A 24,471-nucleotide genomic window follows, 5' to 3' on the forward strand; every position below is an offset into this window, starting at 1 on the left:
AATAATCATTATCAGCTCACTTAATTGTTAAATTTTAAAAATATATTTTATTTTCTTAAACAAATTGCCATTTATTAACACATGGACACACACAGAAGTACCAGAAATTGGTATCGTTGAGTACCGATTTCGATTCCCACGCTGCCAGGAACACATCCCTTCTGAACTTGTAATTAAAATGTATATAACCTAAACAGCTAAATGCTTCACCAACAAAAGACTAGATTCATCTTACAGGCAAAGACTACTCCCTGACTCCGTAACAACGTAGCCTATACAGTAATGCCATCTCATGTCTTGGAATTGTAACTGTGTGCAAAGTCTATTATATAAAACCTGCAAATGAGACTCAGAACAGAGTAAGAAATCAAGATATAAGAACTGGACAGCACAGTAATAATCATTATCAGCTCACTTAAATGTTAAATTAAAAAATATATTTTATTTTTTTAAACAAATTGCCATTTATTAACACATGGACACACACAGAAGTACCAGAAATTGGTATCGTTGAGTACCGATTTCGATTCCCCGCTGCCGGGAACACATCCCTTCTGAACTTGTAATTAGAATGTATACAACCCAAAGAGCTAAATGCTTTCCCAAATGATTACCCTCCACATGTCATTGTATCAACTAAGTGACAAGAGTATTTGTTGTGTTGCACATGAGATTGCTGCTCTTTTTGGACTCTGGAACTGCAGACTTCAGCCTCATTTTGAGTCGTTATGATTATTTCTGTAGCGGATTGAGGCAGCTGCCATTGATAGAGAAGCAATTTCATCAATGGATGACTTTATTAGGCACATACATTTATTGTAAGGCAGGGGTTCTTAACCTTTTTGACCTCTGGGCCCACCTTTTCCACTACAGAGGGCCCCAGGACCCACTAAAAAAAATTAACACTGAATTAGAAATCTTACTCTTGATTTTAGTCATATTCAATAACCTACTTACGGTTTAACAGGATACACCTTGCCTAATGATATGAAACTAGGATTGTCCCGATACTAATATTTTGTTACTGATACCAAAATGTATTTCGATACTTTTCAATACTTTTGGATACATTTCTAAATAAAGGAGACAACAAAAAATGGCAATATTGGCTTTTTTTTTTTTTACAAAAAAACTTACGGCACATTAAACATATGTTTCTTATGTCAGGCTTGGTCAAAAGATAGGACTCAGATGCAGAGTAGGGATAATTTGGCAGGCTTTTTTTTTGAAAGCTTACTTTTACCTCCAGAGTCAGGGCAATTCAATATAGGCTATAACTAACCTAGTCGGTGAAAAAGGTTACAAAAAAAGGAACAACCGAATATCACGCCAAAAGGAGGAAAACACAAAAACAATAACGAATTATACTTGGCGCCGTATATTCTATGAAATTTATTATAAACAAAAAACGCTCCAACAGGAGGAAGAAACAATGGCTATGAAACTTCTAAACTTTCTCTAATCTAATAAAGGTTAACAAAAAATAGCACTCAAAAAATTGAGGAAAAGGAAGAACTGTAAGAAAAACTGAAAGCCCACCACTTCGGCTGAAAAACTAAATAACAAAAAATCACTCTGCTGAGGAGGAGAAAAAGAGAACTCAAAATAGCAATGAAGGAATTCAGGATCAAGGTATTCAAACACGAGACGAGGCGAGGCATGGACAGGAACCTAGAGAGGCACGAATAAACGAGACAATCTGGCACAAAACAAAGGGAGGCGTGGGCTTATTAGACACATGAGGGTAATGGGGAACAGGTGGAAACAATCAGGGATCAGGGATGACGTCAGACTGATGACACAAAAGGAAGGGCAAGTGACCTTTCAAACTAAACATGCAATTCACAAGACAGAAAAAACCAAGACAAGACATCATTCACCGCGGTGTGACATCTTATTGCAATCAAAGAACAATTTTGTTCTTAAATAAAATAGTGAACATTCAATACAACTTGTCTTTTAGTAGTAACTAAGCAAACAAAGGCTTCCAATTTGGCTGCTGACGAATGCAGTAACATATTGTGTCATTTCTTATTCTATTATTTTGTCAACATTATGAGGGACAAGCGGTAGAAAATTGATTATTAATCTATTTGTTCATTTACTGTTAACATCTGGTTATTTTGTGTTTTAACATTTTCCATCTACACTTCTGTTAAAATGTAATAAACACTTATTCTTCTGTTGTTTGGATGCCTTACATTAGTTTTGGGTGATACCAAAAATGTAGGCATCAAACCGATACCAAGTAGTTACAGGATCATACTTTGGTCACAGGGACATATTTCCTGAGTTTATAAACTTAATATACATTTTAAAAAAGGAAAAAAGATATTGTGACCATAAAAAAATATCGACTAGATACGCTCTTGTACTCGGTATCATTACAGTGGATGTCAGGTGTAGATCCAACCCATGGCATATGTTTACATTGAGGAGAGCCAGCTTGCTGTTAGCGGTGAGCTATTGTATCCTCTTACGGTGTGTAGTGTAGCATGATTAGCTGTTCTTCGTCCTGCAGGGATGATACTTGTAAGAAACGTACTTTGCCGCCACGGAGGCGAGGATTAGTGATTCAGAAGTAGCTAAAACACTGTCTACTGCAGATAGATGTTAGCTGCTAGCTATAGCCATGTTTTTAAGCACATCTTGCTGAGCGGCGTTTCAATGTTATCGCTTCACCTTTTTAAGTCAAAATGAGTCCATTCTCCCTTTCTGTCTACACACCGTGTCTGCTTGTAAGTATTCCGTGCGTGTGCGTTGCTGAACATGCTCCTCTGCTCATAAAACCAGCAATGTCACGACGTGACGATGGCGCGCTGTCATGCCCATAAAAAAAAAAGGGAACCACTATTTTTTAGAGGCAGTATAGTACCGTTTTGAATTCATTAGTACTGTGGTAGCTTTTTAGTACCTGTATACCATACAACCCTAAATGAAATATGAAACCATGCATTAATCACAGAGATTGCTATTTATTTAACACATAAACCTTAGGCATAGGTTAGGCTGATTAGACAAAAAAATTACTAATCAAATATACTTCAAATATTTTAAATTGACATGCAATAACTGCTAAAATATTTGAAGTAAAGAAATAATAAATGTGTGTCTTAACCTCTTAAAGCCCAAGCTGTTTGTTTACGTGGTTTTTTTTTATTTCTCTTTGCTATTTGGGCTTATTGGACCCTAATTGGAATAAAAACTAAAAATCACCTTTTAATATGATGCACTTAGTCCATAAGTGCACAAACGTGTACTTCATGTGTAGTGACAAGCACATTTTAATTTTTACACTTTTTTTTTCCAAATTCCATTGTATGTTATACTCTTCTGACATCACCAGATAGCAGTATAAGTGTCCATATGTCGGCATAGACCACACAATTTTGTAAATAAGAGTTAAAATGTGTTGTCCACGCATGGGGCCACTAAGGCCTTTAGAGGTTAAGTAAACTGTCAATAAAATTAAAGTGAATTGAAAATACAACTTCACTACTTTAGTCATAATTTTTGCGATTAATAAATTTCTCTATGACTTTAGCTCTAGACTTCTGTTTGAGATTGTCATTACTGCCACACGTGGTGGAAAAGTGTATTACAACTGAGTACCGCTGAGAAACAGATGTTTTTTGGTGACCCAACAGTGGTTAAGAAACAGTAGTGCATAGGTGACTGAGCGTGTTGACCTCATTTTGAGTTCTTGTATTTTATTCCCATATGTGTGATATTGTAAAGAACCTTTGTGGAGCGATCACACCAACGAGGGGAAGTGTGAGTGCTCTGATCCGCACTCACACGAGCCAAACATGCCAGACTTTGGGTGCAGCACGTGTAGAATTGGCCTCGTGTGCGTATACACCCTTACGCCCTTAAGCACATACACCAGGGGTCGGCAACCCAAAACGTTGAAAGAGCCATATTGGACCAAAAATTCAAAACAAAAATCTTTCTGGACCCGCAAAAAAATGTAAAGTCTTATATAAGTGTTATAATGAAGGCAACACATGATGTGAGTGTCTATATTAGCTATAATAGCCTACTATCAAAGGCTGACGCAAATCTTCGTTGACAAAAATGTTGTATTTGAAAAATGTTTCTAAACATTTTTGCAACATTGGAAAATGGAGGCTTCTCACAGGATGAGATAACTTCCGGAAATGAATGTCTCAGAATGGCCAAAGCTATATATATATATATATATATGTGTGTGTGTGTGTCCAAGTTTAAGGAAACGGCAGGCTGTCTTCTTCTAAAGGATTTATTACAATCTTTGCATGCTGGGTAACTTTTGCTGTGGTCTGGAACAACATGGCACACAAACAACTAGAGAAATGCAGCCAATATTAAATACAGATAATGTGTCATGAGACATGCAAATATAAATTAAATACACAGAGGACATAAGTAAAGGAAATTAAATAAGCTCAAATATACCTCCAAACGAGGCATAATGATGCAATATGTACATACAGCTAGCCTAAACAGCATGTTAGCATCAATTAGCTTGCAGTCATGGATTGACTAAATATGCCTGATAAGCACTCCAGCAAATCAATCAAATCAACAAAGCTCACCTTGGTGCATTCACGCACAGCATAAAACGTTTGGTGGACAAAATGAGACACAGAAAAAGTGGCATAAAACACGTCTTTCTGTAGCAGCATCGGAGAAATTTGTACATGTAAACAAACCACGATGAGTTCACGGATCGCTGAAATTAGTAGGACAAAACGGTGCTTGCCAAATACTCTCATCAGTGAAGCATGGATAACATAAACAGTGTGATTTCTAACAATTAGGAAGTTTCTCCTACAGAAAATATATTAAAACAAGAAAAAAAAATGTTTTCTTCATCTTTTTCAATTTTCACACATCTCTGAAAGAGGTCCAGGGAGCCACTCGAGCCGCGGGTTGCTGACCCCCGACATATACGTATACCCACTACAACCCCACCAAAAGTATCAGATTAGAAATCGCATAAACCTTTTTTTTTGTGGCACATACATGCGGCGTACACAATTTAGCCAAATTGTTCCCCTTATTAGCCATAATGCAATTTACAATGAACAATTAGTATATTATTAAATCAGAATATTTTCCAATACATCCCTTCTCTAAAACATATTTTTACTGTAATTTCAAAAAAGATATGGGAGCCTGTGGATGTACTGAATGTATCATAGGCGCCATTTCTGCCAGTGGGGGCTCGGTGTGTGTGTATTAGTGTTGTCCCGATACCAATATTTTGGTACCGGTACCAAAAGTATTTCTGTACTTTTCGGTACTTTTCTAAATAAAGGGCAACACAAAAAATGTCAGTATTGGCTTTATTTTAACAAAAAAATCTAAGGGTACATTAAACATATGTTTCTTATTGCAATTTAGTCCTTAAATAAAATAGTGAACATACAAGACAACTTGTCTTTTAGTAGTAAGTAAACGAACAACGGCTCCTAATTAGTCTGCTGACATATGCAGTAACATATTGTGTCATTTGTCATTCTATTATGTTGTCAACATTATGAGGGACAAACTGTAAAAATGTATTATTAATCGACTTGTTCATACACAGTTAATATCTGGTTATTTTCTGTTTTAACATGTTCTATCTACACTTCTGTTAAAATGTAATAATCACTTATTCTTCTCTTCTTTGATACTTTACATTAGTTTTGGATGATACCACAAATTTGGGTATCAATCCAATACCAAGTCGTTACAGGATCATACATTGGTCATATTCAAAGTCCTCATGTGACCAGGGACAAATTTCCTGAATTTATAAACATAATATACATTTAAAAAAAACGTAAGAAGATTTTGTAAGGTTAAAAAATATCGATGTAATCATAGTAGTATTGACTAGATACGCTATTGTACGTGGTATCATTACAGTGGGAGGAAGCCGGAGTACCCGGAGGGAACCCATGCAGTCACGGAGAGACCATGCAAACTCCACACAGAAAGATCCCGAGGCCGGGATTGAACTCACGACTACTCAGGACCTTCGTATTGTGAGGCAGACGCACAAACCCCTCTTCCACCGTGCTGCCCTCCAAAGACATGCACCTGGGGATAGGTTGATTGGCAACACTAAATTGGCCCTAGTGTGTGAATGTGAGTGTGAATGTTGTCTGTCTATCTGTGTTGGCCCTGCGATGAGGTGGCGACTTGTCCAGGGTGTACCCCGCCTTCTGCCCGATTGTAGCTGAGATAGGCTCCAGCGCCCCCCCCCGCGACCCCGAAGGGACTAAGCGGTAGAAAATGGATGGATGGATGGATGGATCATTACAGTGGATGTTAGGTATAGATCCACCAATGGCGTTTGTTTATATTGTAGCGTCCCGGAAGAGTTGGTGCTGCAGGGAATTCTGGGAATTTGTTCTGTTGTGTTTATGTTGTGTTGCGGTGCAAATATTCTTCCAAAATGTGTTTGTCGTTGTTGTTTAGTGTGGTCTCACTATATGGCACATGTTTATGACAGTGTTGCCGTTGTTTATACTGCCCCCCTTAGTGTGACATGTATGGCTATTGACTAAGTATGCTCTTCATTCACTAGTTTGTAGCTGTGCCCAAAGTCAAGATGATTATATCAATAATTCCTTTTTCGGCACGATTAAACCTTTGGTTATGTTTTGTTAATTATATACTATATGATTTAGGACTTTTTTATTATGTAAAATGGACCAAACTCGCCATAAAATTAACAACAACAAGATTGATTTTTCAGAAATTAATTTAAAGATTGAAAGTTGCCATCAAACTCGGCATCCGTGGGTGCTTGGGCCCCGAAGCACCCACGGTATCACAACAACATTGGCGTTGTTAGACCTTCTTAAGCCCCCCTAAATAATTTGGTGGGGTTTTTTTTTTAGAAATACATGCCGACATATTCATTATAAAGTGGCCCAAATATGAGTTTAAATAAATAATCATACAACCTGTTATTATTCACTCAGTTTCCCCTCACTTCGTAGCATAAGGTAGAGAGCCCCTTTAGTGTGTCGGTATCCAATCCATTCCACTTGTTCATATAGAAAATGCCCACATCACTCAAATTCCAGTCCGCATTTTCTCTGCGACCTTGCTTGCGGTCCTGCAGGTGTACGCAGCACATTATCTTCCTTTACAATGAGTGAAGCTGCACAAAATCTTGTGTGTGCAATTGTAAATAATTTAGTTTTTAAGTTTTGTGTTTCTTGTAGAATCTATATAAAGTAATGTACATTAGCCTATTGTTAAAATAATGAAAAAAAACATCATTAAATATATTTGTTTTATTGTATTGTTACATTAATAGCTGTTGTATTATTATAGGATGGCTTGTTAAACATTTCATAGGATTTTCAGAGAGAGGAAAAACCAAGACATTTAATATAAAATGTAAAATGAATAAATACATAAAAAGAAAAAGAAAAAAAATGGTTAAAAGCCATCGTCCCGGGGAGCATTTAATTTCGTCCCGTGCATTTTTTTTTTAATGATAATAATAACAATGAATAATTTCTAAGTCTTTGTTAGCCGTTTGTGAAGTTTTGTGCTCGTGCGTAACGTTTGCTCGCATCCTGTGCATCTCCTGGGGGCTAAGCCCCCCCTGTCCTCAAAAGCTAGTGACGCCCCTGCACAACAATATTATAAATGATAAATGGGTTGTACTTGTATAGCGCTTTTCTACCTTCAAGGTACTCAAAGCGCTTTGACACTACTTCCACATTTACCCATTCACACACACATTCACACACTGATGGAGGGAGCTGCCATGCAAGGCACTAACCAGCACCCATCAGGAGCAAGGGTGAAGTGTCTTGCTCAGGACACAACGGACATGACGAGGTTGGTACTAGGTGGGGATTGAACCAGGGACCCTCGGGTTGTGCACGGCCACTCTTCCACTGCGCCACGCCGTATTAAATTAACACAAAAATCCACATAGTATGTCAATAAATACAACATTTAGGATGAAAGTGAGGACACAGGCCAACCTTACAGTCAGGTAAAAAGATGTGTTTTACACCACTCGTTTTTATGGGGGTGATGGAGTGAAGGGGGAATCAAACTGATATTTAGCCCCTACTGGCTTTTTTTCCCCCTGCTTTTGTTTTATGCAAAGCTCTTTTTACCACATGGTAGTGACAGATTGTTTGAGCTGAAAGGAAAAGCCATTCGAAGCTAATTAAGCAGCCATTCCAGCCTCTATTCGCAGGCAGCAGGGAGAGAGGAGCGCCGGCATTTGTCAGCGCCGTACCCAACGTGGGTTTAATTGACGTCCCTGGGACCTGACTGACAGCTTCTCCTACTCTGGGCCAATCACAAGCCGCGAAGAAAAAAAGCCGGAACCCCATTGGCTAAAGTCTATGGCTAGGGGGCGGTCGCACCCACGTGGGGTAGTGCATTGAAAACAACACGTGATAGGCTGAGGCGCTCAAGCACGGACGTGTAGTAGCTTACTGATTGGCTGGCAGAGAAAGCTTGAGGTCTTCGAAATAGGTCGACCAATTCTGGATATGGAATAAGGGGGATGCATTTTAATCTTCGTTTTATTGCAACTCATGGTGTGTTTTTTTTAATGAGTCTCACTCGAGTTAAAAACATAAATAGAATTCTTGTACGTATAGTCAGAAAGAGAAGCGCAAATTCAACACGGATATAAATGACTGCTTTCGCGTTTTTGAACAAGTTGTTGAACCTCGCCCGACTGTCACTCGGGATCCAAAATGGCGAACGCGTGACGTAACGTCTTCATCCACCAATCAGACGGCTGTTTCCCCACGTGGGAGCGGCGCGTTTTGATTGGCCGAAGCACCCAATTGGTTCGGGGGTCTTCTCGAGGCTGTCGCGTCCGCGTGTCAGCGCTCAGTCTGTGTGTGCGTGTGGTTGAGCGCGCGACGGAGGAACCTGCTGTAAGCTAGCTCCTGCCATATTTCACAACTAGCGACATTTTTTTTTTATTTTTTTTATTTTTTTTTTAATCAACCACTGCTATTTCACAACATTCATACACAGGACTCAGCGGAAGACGTTTTTGGCTACTGTTGGATTTAATCTTAAGAAAGGTTATATATCGTTAGGGGGGAGTGGAGGTTCCGAACTGAGGACATCCGCCGCCTCCGGAGTCCAAAAGGGGGGGAAGACGACGTTGGATATTTTCCCCACTTTTCGATGGCGACTTTTACAAGTGAAGGATACTACTGCGGCTTTTGTGTGGATATTACAATTTAAACCGTGCGAGAGGGAGAACACGGGGGAAATCCGTGGAGACAAAGGTAACGCGAGCGACATGAACAGAGCCGCTAACAAGGGTGGCGTTTGTGTGTGTGTGTGTGTGTGCGTGCGCGCACGCGTGTAGTCGCGCGCGCCCGTGCGTGTTTGTGTGCGTGCGTGTGCGTAATGACAGCCGACTTTGTTCCTAGTGTTTGGAATTGGACCACCAGAACAAGTCACCGTGTGTGTTCTTTACACGTCCGGCGGCTCACAACTCGTTACATTTACGAGGAAACAAGCACCGTGTTTGCTGAGGGTGTGATCCGAACCATCAACTTATGCACCGGAGTTGTTGTTTTGCAGTAACTCACAACAATGGAAATGTATGGATTCCATTTTTACGACCACCTTCTCACTGGTGTGTTTTGTTTTTTTTGGCGTGTTTGTGTTTTTAGGTGTGTAAGGAGAAGGAGAAGCCCCGATGTCCGTGGATTGAGCGCCTCGTCGCATCCGCTAACGGTGCTTTGTCCTCCGCCATCCTGTGCGACCTGGGGAAGGGGGTGGTGGCGGCGGTGGTGATTTACTACACCTGGATTACTTTAAGGAAAACACAGGGGGGAAAATAAGACGTTTCCCCAGCGTGAAGGACCCGATATGTATCCACAAGGCCGTCATCCGGTAAGTCGTTGTTTGATTTGTAAACTGGCCTCCTTGAGTGTGGAGTAGTGTTGTCCCGATACCGGTACCGGTACCAAAATTATTTCAATACTTTTCTACGGAGCCCCTAAAAGGACATGGAGGGAAACAAATGTTTTGCGAGATCTCGCAATGCTTTTTGCGAGACATCGCAATGCTTTTTGCGAGATCTCGCAATGCTTTTTGCGAGATCTCGCAATGCTTTTTGCGAGACATCGCAATGCTTTTTGCGAGACATCGCAATGCTTTTTGCGAGACATCGCAATGCTTTTTGCGAGACATCGCAATGCTTTTTGCGAGACATCGCAATGCTTTTTGCGAGACATCGCAATGCTTTTTGCGAGACATCGCAATGCTTTTTGCGAGACATCGCAATGCTTTTTGCGAGACATCGCAATGCTTTTTGCGAGACATCGCAATGCTTTTTGCGAGACATCGCAATGCTTTTTGCGAGACATCGCAATGCTTTTTGCGAGACATCGCAATGCTTTTTGCGAGACATCGCAATGCTTTTTGCGAGACATCGCAATGCTTTTTGCGAGACATCGCAATGCTTTTTGCGAGACATCGCAATGCTTTTTGCGGGATCTCGCAATGCTTTTTGCGGGATCTCGCAATGCCTTTTGCGGGATCTCGCAATACCTTTTGCGGGATCTCGCAATACTTTTTGCGGGATCTCGCAATACTTTTTGCGGGATCTCGCAATACTTTTTGCGGGATCTCGCAATACTTTTTGCGGGATCTCGCAATACTTTTTGCGGGATCTCGCAATACTTTTTGCGGGATCTCGCAATGCTTTTTGCGGGATCTCGCAATGCTTTTTGCGGGATCTCGCAATGCTTTTTGCGGGATCTCGCAATGCTTTTTGCGAGACCTCGCAATGCTTTTTGCGAGATCTCGCAATACTTTTTTACGGGATCTCTCAATTTTTGCGAGATCTCTCAATAATTTCTGCGGGATCTCGCAATACTTTTTTACGGGATCTCTCAATTTTTGCGAGATCACGCAATCATTTTTGCGGGATCTCGCAATACATTTTGCGAGATCTCGCAATACATTTTGCGAGATCTCGCAATACTTTTTGCGGGATCTCGCAATACATTTTGCGAGATCTCGCAATACTTTTTTACGGGATCTCGCAATTATTTTTGCGGGATCTCGCAATAATTTTTGCGGGATCTCGCAATACTTTTTGCGGGATCTCGCAATACTTTTTGCGGGATCTCGCAATACTTTTTGCGGGATCTCGCAATTATTTTTGCGGGATCTCGCAATAATTTTTGCGGGATCTCGCAATACTTTTTGCGGGATCTCGCAATACTTTTTGCGGGATCTCGCAAAAGTTTTTTTTTTCCCTATGTCAGTGAACCGTAAGTAAAACAGACAAAGCGATGGAAGAGCCTACCCATCATCCGTGGGAGAAGTTTATCGATTTCTATGTTAGTATTGGCCTAACATATAAAGACACCAAATCGTATTAAGGTCCCACAACAGAGCACAGATGATGGGTAGGCTCCCGCATGCTCCCGCTCCACCATCGCGGTGTCTGTTTCACTTCCGGTTCACTGACATAGGAAAAAAACTTTTTGCGAGATCTCGCAAAACATCCCTCCGTACTTTTCTAAATAAAGGGGACCACAAAAAATTGCATTATTGGCTTTATTTTAACAAAAAAATCTCACGGTACATTAAACATATGTTTCTTATTGCAAGTTTGTCTTTAAATAAAATAGTGAACAAACAAGACAACTTGTCTTTTATTAGTAAGTAAGCAAACAAAGGCTCCTAATTTAGTCTGCTGACATATGCAGTAATATATTGTGTCATATTTCATTCTATTATTTTGTCAAAATTATTAAGTACAAGCGGTAGAAAATTAATTATTAATCTACTTGTTCATTTACTGTTAATATCTGCTTACTTTCTCTTTTAACATGTTCTATCTACCCTTCTGTTAAAATGTAATCATAATGTATTCTTCTGGTGTTTAGATGCTTTACATTAGTTTTGGATGATACCACAAATTTGGGTATCAATCCAATACCAAGTCGTTACAGGATCATACATTGGTCATATTCAAAGTCCTCATGTGTCCAGGGACATATTTCCTGAGTTTATAAACATAATATACATTTAAAAAAACCCCGAAATAAGTTGTTGTGATGCCAACAAATCTCGACGTAATCATAGTAGTATCGACTCGATACGCGACTATATTTTGGTATCATTACAGTGGATGTCAGGTGTAGATCCACCAATGGCGTTTGTTTACATTGTAACGCCGGTGAGCTACGGTGTGTAGTAAAGCATGTTTAGCTATTCTTTGTCCTGCAGAGATGATACTTGTAAGAAACGTATTTTATTTGTCGCCATAGAGGCAAGGATTAGTGATTCAGAAGTAGCTAGAACACTGCCGACTGGGGCTGGACTTTAGCCGCTAGCTCGTTTCAGTGTTATAGCTTCACCTTTATCTTTAGTTTTTAAGCCAAAATGCGTCCATTTTCCCTTTTCTGTCTACACACATTGTTTGTTTGAAAGTACTCCGTGATTGTGCGCTACCGAACATGCTCATCTGCTCATAAACCAGCAATGACACGACGTGACGATGGTAGGGACGCGTGGGGGGTGGATCGGTACTTTTCAGAGGTGGTATAGTACTGAATATGATTCATTAGTATCGCAGTACTATACTAATACCGGTATATCGTACAACCCTAGTGTGGAGAGACCAGAAGTAAGGTTTTGGTATAGAGCATTAACACATTTAGGAACCTAATTGTTTTATAAGTACAGTGGTACCTCAGGTTTTTGTGAGATAGGCTCCAGTCCCTCGCGACCCCAAAAGGGACAAACGGTATAAAATGGATGGATGGATGGTTCCGAAAGGTCTGACGAAGACCGAATTGTACGAAAACCGAAGCATTTTCCTCATACGAAATAATGCAAATCCAATCTTTGCAGACACAAGACATTGATGCATTGATTATACATACGTGTCATTTAAAGCTGATTTCGAAACAATGTTGCAAAATAGTTGTATTTGTAAGTTGAGACAGTGTTCAACGTCAAATCCACGTTATTGGTTGGGAAATGACCAAAATTCAATGGTCAAATCAACATCACAACCTGACATTGACTAAACATTAAATAGCATGTTGTTCCAACATTAAGTTTGAGTTGCTCAACGTCGGGACCTAATTCAACAAGTTCTGAACATTGTTTTACTCGGTACGTGTCCTAGTCTGATTGTTCAAATAGTTCCTTTTTATGTACTTTCACACCTATTGTGAAGTCCTAGTGTCTATGCACACTCTCTAAAGCGACTATTGGTTATACAGCATGGGCTCTCTGTACACTGGCGCTTATTTCCTTTCAGTGCAGATACATGTATTGCTTTTCCGGTTGACCTATGACGTCACACCAGGCATCTGCGGTTCTTTACAAATCAACAGTTTAGCTCCATTGTACCTGATGTCGGCTGTAATATTGGCATAGATTAGAAATTTTACGTCTCTAATGGCTATGCAGATGTTAAATAGCAGACAGCATCAAGAAATAATCTTATAATGCGCTACGAACTTGACGCTATTACCAAGAATGTATCGGGCCGGATGCAGGTCCGGAGCAAAGAAAGACTGGCGGGGGAGAGTTTTTTCGAGAAATCTGACTAATTTAGTGCATGGACACGCACTGAATGTCTCTTGTCTGCTGGGATGAAATAATGCGCAATACATATAAATAGACTTTCACGTGTCCTTTATCTTTTATTGAAGACTCTTGTTGGCGTATAGCAGAACCATGTGGACGCTGTTCTGCTCTAATTTGTTTCAAACCTAACTATAAAGGGGTCCTATTATGCAAAATCTCCTTTTCTTACCGGATTATTTGTATTCACCTTAATGTCACGTCCGGCTCATTAAATATCCGAGGCTCGAAGTGGTGGTCAAGTGAGCGTCTGTTGTCAAAGCATTCAGGGCGGCTTTTCGCCTTTCTCAAAGAAAAATGCCCAATACTTGCGTTGTTTTAGGGTGTTGGAACCGTTCAAATCGCGAAAAAGATACAAGTTTCTTCGGAGTTCCTCGAGAGGTAATCAAGAAGGCGAAAGAATGCACAATTTTACGAAACGACGACGAGAAAAGTTGCTCTCAAATATAGCTTTCTAGTCCAAGAGAGCAGAGTTGAAGAACGCACAAGTTTGCAGTAATCACACCGTTAAATGTTTGTTCAATATACTTTTAATGTTTAGTATTTCTCATTTAAGTATTGTCTTGGTATTATTTGTATTTTATCTTGTTTCGGAGTTCTTAAAACACATTTTTGCTACAAATGTTTTGTAAACCACCAACTTGGCGAGTCTAAATAAAATAAATAAAAAGTAAGCAAAACCTAAAAGAGTTAAGCTTTACCAAAGGCAGCAATCAATAAATGAAGCTTTCAGCACAAACACAACGTTAAGCTCTACAGTTATATTTTGATAAAGACGGGTAAAACTACACATACTCGTTACGGCGCGTGCAACAACAACAAGGCAAAATGGCCCAAACTTGCAGTAAGCTGTGATCACGTCTCCCTCTTCTTACACAACCAGCCAGGTGTTCAGTGGTGTCTTCGATTATCTTTGAGTAAAGACTTGTTGGCGAAGAGTGGGAAGGGAAGAACCACGTGGGTGCTGTTCTGTTACAAACGTAGCCATAAAGGGGTCCTATTATGCAAAACCAACTTTTCTTACCTGTTGGTACCTGCTTTTGTGTATTTAGGATCCCATAAGTCCCGAAAATTTTAAATCAAACCATGGAGGCATGTCCGAGATATTTATTAAACAATCTTGCCCTCTTTAAAACATGCTCCAAATGAGGCACTTGTAATTTGAGACTTTAGTGACATATTTTGCTTTAGTTACATCAACGGATAACTCTATATATGGTAGAGGTTTACCCAAAGAGATTTGCGAGATTTTGCCATTTTTATTCAGTTGTAATCAATAGTGACGCGTTCCATTTGTACCGGGAAGTCGGAATTTCCAATTTCATAGTCGGATTTCCTACTCAGAAATTGGAAGAGTTCTCCTTTCCCCGGAGTTGGCTTCAAAGATTATGGCTATTATAATAGACACTTCTGTAATATCTGTTATTAGCACTTTTGCCTATTTTTTATTGCACTAAATCAGCCATATACGATGTATCGTTGGATGTTGTTGGAAGTTGTTTATATTCAGATAAGGCAAGTGGTAAGAATAGCTTTTGGGGAGGTGGCCATTTTAATATAATACCTCATAACTGGAATAATTATAACTCTGCTGTGACATTATTCCCATCTCCGACTTCCAACTTCTGAGGTTAATGGAATGCACCATATTTTATTTTGAAATCCTCTCTTTTTGGGACAGACTGGCTCGTACATCTAAATGAATGCTGAAATCTTCTGTTATTCTCATTTTTAATAAAAAGTACCGTGTTATGTTTCTAAGTGATATTTGTCACTATACTCAATATGGAAGCGCTAAAAACTACAACATAGCTGACGAGGTGGATGTTTGTATTCATGTTATGTAGACCACAAGGAATTGTTTTAAATAAAGAAAAACACATATGACCCTTTGGGTAGTGCACGCTTAGAGCTATATACTTGCTCAATTGAACTTTAGGATAAGCTTTCACAGCAGGTACAATCATTGAACACACTGGCCGGACTGTCTTTCTATACTGCTGTGTTAACTAGGAACTTTACCTTTTTATAATCCTGCCGTAATGTCCTATAAGCTATATCTTGATATAAATTGCAACTCCCTGCGATATTGATATATATCACAAATTATTATTTGGTATTTCAATGAAAAAGGAACCATTTCAAAACGTGATTCAAAGGCTCTCAATTTGGCTGATCACGTATGCGGTTACATTGCGCCATTCCACATTTTTATTAATCTGCTTGCTAAATTACTGTTAATATCTCGTTACTTTCTGTTGTAACAAGGTTCTTGCTACACTTCTGTTAAGATTTAATACGCACTTATTCCTCTGTTTAGATACTGTACATTATAAGGCGATACTAGAAATGCTCAAAAGCATCAATCCAATACCAAGTAGTTACAATTTACAGCTGCAGTATTGGTCATACCAATGCCAACACTGACACTTACAGTTTTCAAGATCAATAAATTATGAACTTCTTCGTCACAATTGTAATCAGACAAAAACACAGAATGACGATATAACAATATTGATTAATATTTACTTTATTACCAACTATTGGCTCTGATTTGAATCCTATGGCTTTCTCCCTAAAGGACCTACTGTGTCCAGGGACCCTTTTCCTGAGTTTAACAACAACAGAAACAACAAAATATTTTCTGATGGTAAAAAAATATAGATCTGATGACTAGCATATACAGATATTATACTTAGTATCGTTACTGTTGTAATTTGTGTCGGTCTTTCTACCTCTGTTTACATTCAAAAGCTCAATCTTAGCCGTTAGCATATCCTCCTACGGTGTATAGTGTAGCATGTTTAGCTATTATTTGTCGTCCAGTGACGATGCTTGTTAGAAACATAGTTCATTTACCACCATTGAGGTGGTGGTGGGGATTAGTGACTTATAACTAGCTTTGCACTGTGGAGGGACATTAGCCGCTAGCGAGAATGCTACTGTGCATTGAGGATGTGTCAAATTTGCGTGACACAGAATGTGTCATCAACATCCATTATCGCAATATAACGATAATATTAAAAGCTCTTTTGTCGGCCAAAATTATATAAATTATGTCATTGTTTAAACTTCACCTTTTGTAATTGGCTTCAAATTCTTTCTTAAAGTCAATGTTTTGTAGCTTCTTTATGACAGCTTCTTTCTTTTGCCCTATCATGGACTATTTTGCAGCCATATTTAATCATTAGAAAGAAAAAAAAAAAAGGCACAGCAACTAAGTTAGCAACACATATATATTTTTTGGGGGAGATCTCAATTCGGCTGAATGTTATGCGGGCAAACTGACCAGTCTGTTATGCTGAATGAAACCCAAATCGTAGTAAAAGTGGGGTGTACAAAAACGAATGAACCGCTTACAAAGCTGAAGGACGGTACATACGTCAGCGTTTGGCAGAAGCGTGAGGTCATAAACAAACAGATTTTTTCACCCATGGCATCTCCACACTTTGCAGGCACCTCACCAGCCAGGGCAGCCGGGCTTCAAATTCACAGTGGCAGAGTCATGTGACAGAATCAAAGACGAATTTCAGTTCCTGCAAGCTCAGTATCACAGGTAATGTGAACCTAATACGTGTAAACATCACTGGCTTCCTGTTGGACAGTAGAGAGAGGCCTCTGTTTTGTTTTCCATTCATAAACCAAAGCACTGCCATGCTAATTAAACATAATACCATTTATTTACATGGCAATGCCAGACAAAATATTCATTTTGATTGCCACAGAAGGAGCACAGAGTTAACTATTTCTTTCTCCTTCTTTTAAAAGTCTTAAAGTGGAGTACGACAAATTGGCCAATGAAAAGACCGAGATGCAGCGCCACTACGTCATGGTAAGGGCAAACATTGTAAAAGTGTCACTTGAATTTATTGTGGCATACCCTCCCTTAAGCCTCAGGTAAGCAGTCACAGGTGTTGCAGAGCTGTGATGTTTTGCAGACGCCATGTTAGTGTTCGTGCCTGCTATGGTGTTGTTGACTCACTACGTCTGTGTATTCATCGGATAAGAAGCGGCGGGCCGGGGGTGCAGCTGAAACCCGAGCAGGGGTCAAATGTCCAACTATTGATTGTGGGGTGTGACCACCCCCCTCTGAGGCCCCGGGGTCCTCTTTATGACCTGGTGTGACCCTTCTCAACACACCCAGCATGACCCACTGGGGGTTAATGACCGCTCTGCTGGCTTTGTGCATGAATCAAAGGCTTTCTCATATTTTTTTCCTCCTTTAACTATCCCAACCGGACACTTCTGACTCCCAGAGGGTTGTGAGATATAAGAGGCACTTGGTGTGTTTTTCATCAAACCATAAGATAATAAAGGTCACTGGTCTGTCTTAAGATGTATTCGGAATAATCCAATTGATTTATTGCAGTCCAACTGTACTGCATATGTTAAGTTATAAGCCAAGCTATTAATCATCAGACAACTTTGAAACTCGTAAATCAGGCTGTGAAGTGTATTTATTTTATGTACTAGACACCATGTCGATTAATATAGCTTCCAATACTGTACAATGAAAACAACTACTGTAATAGGTATCTTTACACCATGTGGCTGCATTTGGGCTTAGTTACAAACAGTATACCACAGACGTAATTAATTGATCTGTTGTTGATTTACCCCCTTAAAAATACATGAACAATCAATTTTTATGGTGGAATAGAATATAAACGAAATAACCAGTAAAAGCTAAATATACAAACATTTGTTATTGAGTGAAATAAGTACTTGATCTTTAGGTAAAACATTCCTTAGTACTTGATGGAGAAAACCTTGTTGGCAAGCATAGTGATCGGATGTTACTTGTCCTGGAACTTTTGAGGCTGTTGCTTGATAACTTAGTTTTAGATCCCTCCACAGATTTTCTATGGGATTAAGGACCAGTGGCTGTTGAGGCCACTCCAGGATCTTAATGTGCTTCTTCTAGAGACACTCCCTTGTTGCCTCGGCCTTCTGTTTTGGGTCAGTGTGATGCCTGAAGACCCATCTACCACCCATCTTTTGTGTTCGAGTTATCGTCTTTCTGTCTCATTGGCAGAGAAACGGCCTCAAAACTGAATGTTTACACCTCCATGTTTGACAGTATGCCAAATGTAACTGCCTGCTTGCTCTTCCACCATGATACGGACCACAGACTTCCGACTGGTCGCATACATTTTTTTAGGGTTTTATTACTTTTGGTTTTGTCCTGCCTCAAAAGTAATGAAAAGTTAGTCAAAACAAAAGGAACAATAGCCCAAATTGAGTCTCAGCAAAGAAATAGGCAATGCACAAATATGAGCATTTTATGAATATGATATTGTAGCGTCTACCGAAATGTTTTTAGAATGACAATGAGGTGGTCGATCAACAATCGCTTTACTAAACAAAGTGGAATGAACTGTCACCGTAACTACGTCAATACAGCATCAGCATTGAACAACTATCTGTTCTCTCAACAAGCTCTCTGCCACCCTACACAGTGAGTTAAGATGATGCCATAAAGCTCAATTATGGTTTTATGTGGCCACATCACATTCTTTTAAGCTTTCAGTCATTCAGGTGTTGATTGTCAAACTTCAGACGGGCCTGTGCATGTGTCTCCTTGAGCAATGTGACCTTGTGGGCACTGAATCCATTACAGGGAAGTCTGTTACCAATCTTTTCCTTGGTTTTTTCTTGACTTTGTTGAGCTCTTTAACCATCTCCACCCTTGTAATTCTTGATCCTTCACCTTTTTCAGAATCATACTTATTACCCCATGAGTTGAAATCTTGAATGGAGCTGCAGAGCGAGGGCGATTGACTGCTATTTTGTATTCCTTCCATTTTCTAATGATCGTGCTAATAAGAAATTACTAATTTTTGTGCTTCATGGGCACATACAATGCACAGTCTGTGGGGGTCAGAATTTCTGCTGTTTTGTTAGGGGATCAAGTTGTCATTCAGTCTCTCAAATTTAAATAAACTGATAACCTTTTAATATTTTCACATTTGTATTTGTTGATATTCTTTTTTTATATTAAATTAAACCTACACTAAGAATACTTGACTGTTCAAGTCTTTAAAAGGGGGTAAACTTACAAAATAATCAGGGTATCTGATAATTTCTCCCACTGTCTCATGTTAAACTCATCACAGAATGTGATATTTCTTTGATCCCATATGTACAGTATGTAATTTTAGGTTTGTATCATAGATTAAACTTCTTGAAATTGTTCTATTTTATCTGTGTTAGTGGAAACCACTTGAACAGAAATGTATTTATTACTGAAATGTTTCAAAGCATGAAGGGAATGTAGCAACCTAATGTGAATGTGACTATTCATAGTATTCATAAGCACCATATCGTCAATATTGCTGTCTTTGTGTAAATGTGCCAGGCTTGCAATGTTCCCAATTCAACATAATTAGTATTTATACAGTGATTTGGTTTATATCTTGTGACCATTAGTATGCACTAATTATGTATTATGTCTTATTTTCCACCTGCAGTACTATGAGATGTCCTACGGGCTCAACATTGAAATGCACAAACAGGTATGTAGCCATATCTGGCCCTTGTCTATGTTTAGCCAAAACAGTCTCTTTTTTTTCTCCCAGTCTTTGAGGAAGATATACACACACATGCACACACACACAACCTTAGTTTTGTACCCTCATCTAGAGATGCCTTTAGGAGGCACACAAACTGGATTCCTTGAGTGAAAATTCTGACAGGCTAAACAACAACATGAAGGGTGCACCGCCTGATGAGGGTGGTTTGATAAGATTAAAGTGAAGTATTTGGCAAACTGTCCAAGACTGTGTTTTAGTGTGGGCTCTGTATTTTCTGTTGTGTGTATGTGCATGCACGTTTCACAGGGGAAGTCTTCCTCCCTTGTGCCAATTGCACAAAAAGCTCATTAGTTCAGCTGCCAACCCGATCGGGCATCCTGCTGTAGGGAACTACTGCTAAAGATGAGAAGGACAAAGAGATCTGCACTTTCATACACCAGCCAAGGACTCACTTCAGTAAAATGGAAGTAATGAGGAAATGGAATCGGTCTTTAAATGCTCACATTTGATTGCAAACTGACTTTGATAACCCAATAACCGACACTTTCAGTAACAGCAGAATATATTATATAGCTCGGAGTTCGCATGAGATCTCATTAGATTGTGCTCAGATCTTCCTAATGTTGCGGCTGGTGAGTGTGTTGTGTGTGTGTGTGTGTGTGGGGGGGGGGGGGGCGGTATAGTTTGGATTCAGGTGTTGTATCTGAACTAGGAAAGTGAGTACATTCATAATGGAAGTCTATTTGTTTGGTTTGATGGGTGATGAGAATATTTTGATCCACATGACAATGTCTGGAAATTTTGGCCTAAAACTATAACTAAATTATATTTAATCAGCATAGTTTAAAGGGGACAGACGGCCAACTGTTTTTTCTTGTTTAGGGACAAGCGGTAGAAAATGGATGGATGGATGGATTTCCAATTTCTCAGATTGTTACATTCTGTTTCGCGTCGCCTTTTCCTACTAATTTTCACGTCCTTCCCATACGCTTATATTGCGTCCCTCTCCTGGCTGCCCCACTTCACCATTGATGTGAAGTGAATGATGGCCCTCGTATCATTAGCTGTGCAATATGATGAATGACAATTTGACGGCGGTCAGAAAGAGCGCAACGGAAGAGGTGTGGAGACGGCGCTTGGATCAGCTGGAACAGCAGCCTACTGCACAATTCATCAGGCAGAGACATTGTTGTGGGTATGTGCTTTGTGTATCTGTGCGCACAAAGTTTTTTTGTTTTATAAACCAGCTCGATGCCCTCTCCTTCCCACATTGAGTGTTGTCTGTTAGGCACTTATCACCAGCAAGGGATGTAGGGGTGGTTGTTCTGTCTGCATGCTGGTGGCGGTGGACAAAACAAGTGGGTTTAAGTGGGGAAGGATACAGGAAAGGAGTGAGAGGCCTCAGGCTAAATGGGTTAATCGACTGGTCCCTGTGTGTGTGGGTGTGTGTGGGTGTGTGTGTGTGTGTGTGTGTGTGTGTGTGTGTGTGTGTGTGTGTGTGTGTGTGTGTGTGTCCTTTTATTTTATCAATAAGCCTGCTGGTGTCAACGGAGCACTCTGAATAATGCATGATTCCCACCACCTCCCTTATCCCAGCCTTGATGAGCGGGTGTTTGTGATGACATCAGCGAGAGGTAAATGGACAGCCTCTGGCCTTGGATTATTGGATGTAGGCAGCCATATTACTTTGCTGTGCTGGAAGATTTATTGCGCTGTGCAAAAAGACATAAAGTCACTTTGTTGTTATCACTACAACGCAGGATAGAGAAGCAGAGTAATAAGTTCATGCACTCTTTTTTGCATATGTACAAATGCTTGTAGCCCTTATATGGTAATGCCACCCATATCATTACAAACGCACACGTATAATCGCATATTCTGATGCTTCAATAATGCTGCAGTGCTGAGTAGATGCTTGCGAGGCTGCAGGGTGGGGAATAATTTGTTTTGACGTGTCTGCAATGAAGGCAGAGACTGCACGCTGAAGGTAATCACCCTCGTTTGCTGTCAATAAGTGATTTTAATTAGTGCAGCTCATTAGGCGGTCTCAGCACCCTGCCCTGCTGACTTTGGTTGTGTGGGTTGCTCTCCTTTTCCATGACCGATGTTCTTTTTTTGTTTTTATCTCTTTTGCATTCTTAGCATACATTTAGATGACAGTTTTGTTGCTAGTTTTATGTGGCTTCTGTTGCACACTAGGTGGCCTTGCTGTGTGTGTCATGTCAGGACTTGTTAAAAACTCTTCAGGGCCTCTTTTTTCCTTTATCAAAACTGACTTCCTGGACAGTGGAAAAGTGTGAGAGGAGAAGCAGAGAGTAGCAGAAAGTGGGCTTATGCAAATGAATAATTTATCCAGGATTCCTGGAATTGTTTGCCAAGGTGATGATGGCCGACCTAGCTGTAAGCCAAAACAAACTTACTTCGCGAACACACAGACTGCCTCTCAAGGGAGGTTGATGGGGTTACTAAGGTTCTCTGTAAGCTGGTAGCTAGGCAGGAAGAACTAGGGGAAGAAAAGTATTGTGTACACTTAAGGCTTGGCATTATGGCTGAAAACTATCACGATATAAGTTTTTCATATTGGTCGATCAAAATTTATATTTTTATGATCTACGGAAAATATGGACCAGGAGAAAATATATTCAATGTAAATGTTAACAATTTTATTTAAAATGTAACTTTCCTCAGTTATTAAGGCAGCAAGGAAAGTAAATGTCAATACAAGCATGGAAAACACTCAATCAATGTAAATACAATTCTAAAGTCACAATACACACTTAACAATAACCTATTTCAATTAAGGTGCAAACATAAGGAATATGTAAGAAATGCGTATTGAAGTGTAACAACATAGTATAAAAAATTTAAATACAAACAAACCTTGGAAGAACTATTTTCTCTAGGTTTACTGCCAGGAAGTTATGGTGTCGGTGTAACATTTATTTTGGTCTGTTATTCTTATTTAAATATGAAAATAAATGTATATTATGCAGTAATTATTATTTAAATATTATTGGACCAAATAATTTTTTCGAAGTAGTACATTTGTTATATTTTGTTATTTATTTTAGTTATATAGTCCTGCGCTTTAGTTCATACCTGTTGTTTCCGTACATCCAACTACGGAACGGACGTGGGTTGAAAAGAAAAGATGAGGGCGGCGAAGGACTACGGTCCGTTGGGAAAAAAAAAAAAAAAGTTTAAGTTTTATTGACAATTTCCTTACTCTCTGCAGCTAGGGCTGAGCTGGTAATACGATATCAATATATAATGTGTTCGATAACATATTCGATATATAGTTATATTTTTGGGTTGGAAAAAACAAGAAATTATGAAGCAAGATTTGTTTAATGAAGTCACTCTCGCTTTGGGAACCCAGGAAACAGGAAGGGTCACTGAGCAATTGAAGGGACACGCTAACAGCCAATTACGTAACAGTATCAACTACACTTTTCCTGCTGTTCAGCTGCCAGTCCCATACCGTAGTCGAGGAGTGCAAGGGAGGGGGAACTTTCCCTCCAGGGTTGATGTTTTCGTCGGGGTAATACCCTTGACTTTACCCCACAATAGGTCTGCTATGTTTCACTTTCGGGTCGGAATGACGAGGCCGCCGACTTGTTACAATTTGGTTGCTTTATTCTTATTACTGCAGGACACAACCCGACACATTCGCCTCCCGTCTTACTGTCCCACTGTGGATACTCTGCATGGAGTGAGAAGAGAAACTATGATATCTTGATCTATCAACTCAATAACAGAAAGTTGTCTTTCGCTCACCAAAATACTGTGTAGTAGTCAATAGCTTATACACTACTACTACTACTATCTAGTGTCTCAAATCTACAACTACCTTCGAATCTACTTTATTTTATTTAGTAATAAAATATATCTTATTTTTGCGCTCATCGTACCTGGCTACCAGACACCATCTCCACTGATAAATAGCACCCTTGGTAAATTGGAAAGTGTTTTACTGTATTTATTTGCAGTAAAGTCATAAAATGTATCAATTATTGATATCAATCGATATAAAAAACGTATATTGTGTTATAGTATTTGGCCATATCGCCCAGCCCTGTCTGCAGGATTAATTTTTTATTTCTCTCCTCGCTTCATGCAAATAATCGACAGCGAGATATATTAATATTGTTTTATTAGCCCAGTCCTATGTACAATTCATTGCCCCTGTCCTTACTTTTACACTTAATCAGTGACCGTGGCTATTAGAGCATACTTGCCACATCCCGATTTTTGGGAGAGTCCCGAATTTTAGTGCCCCTCCTGAAAATCTCCCAGGGTCACCATTCTCACAAATTTCTCCCGATTTCCACCT

General features: G+C 39.6%; 1 protein-coding gene across 8 annotated transcripts in view; it reads left to right on the plus strand.

Moving 5' to 3' along the window:
- Positions 1–8,482: 8,482 nt before the first annotated feature.
- The window catches only part of LOC133616156 (transducin-like enhancer protein 3-B), a 63,551-nt gene continuing 47,562 nt past the window's right edge, over positions 8,483–24,471 (plus strand). For 7 of the 8 annotated variants that reach the window (XM_061975291.2, XM_061975286.2, XM_061975288.2 and 4 more), the window contains exons 1-5: positions 9,244–9,266; positions 9,660–9,882; positions 17,061–17,161; positions 17,374–17,437; positions 20,076–20,120. In XM_061975291.2, the coding sequence (XP_061831275.1) occupies positions 9,859–9,882; positions 17,061–17,161; positions 17,374–17,437; positions 20,076–20,120 (234 nt within the window). In that variant the 5' untranslated portion in view covers positions 9,244–9,266; positions 9,660–9,858. Of the gene's footprint in view, positions 8,556–9,243; positions 9,267–9,659; positions 9,883–17,060; positions 17,162–17,373; positions 17,438–20,075; positions 20,121–24,471 lie in introns of those variants that run through there. The other variant, XM_061975287.2, reaches the window with a different exon arrangement.

Source organism: Nerophis lumbriciformis, linkage group LG15 (assembly GCF_033978685.3).
Source record: "Nerophis lumbriciformis linkage group LG15, RoL_Nlum_v2.1, whole genome shotgun sequence".
NCBI lineage: Eukaryota > Metazoa > Chordata > Actinopteri > Syngnathiformes > Syngnathidae > Nerophis > Nerophis lumbriciformis.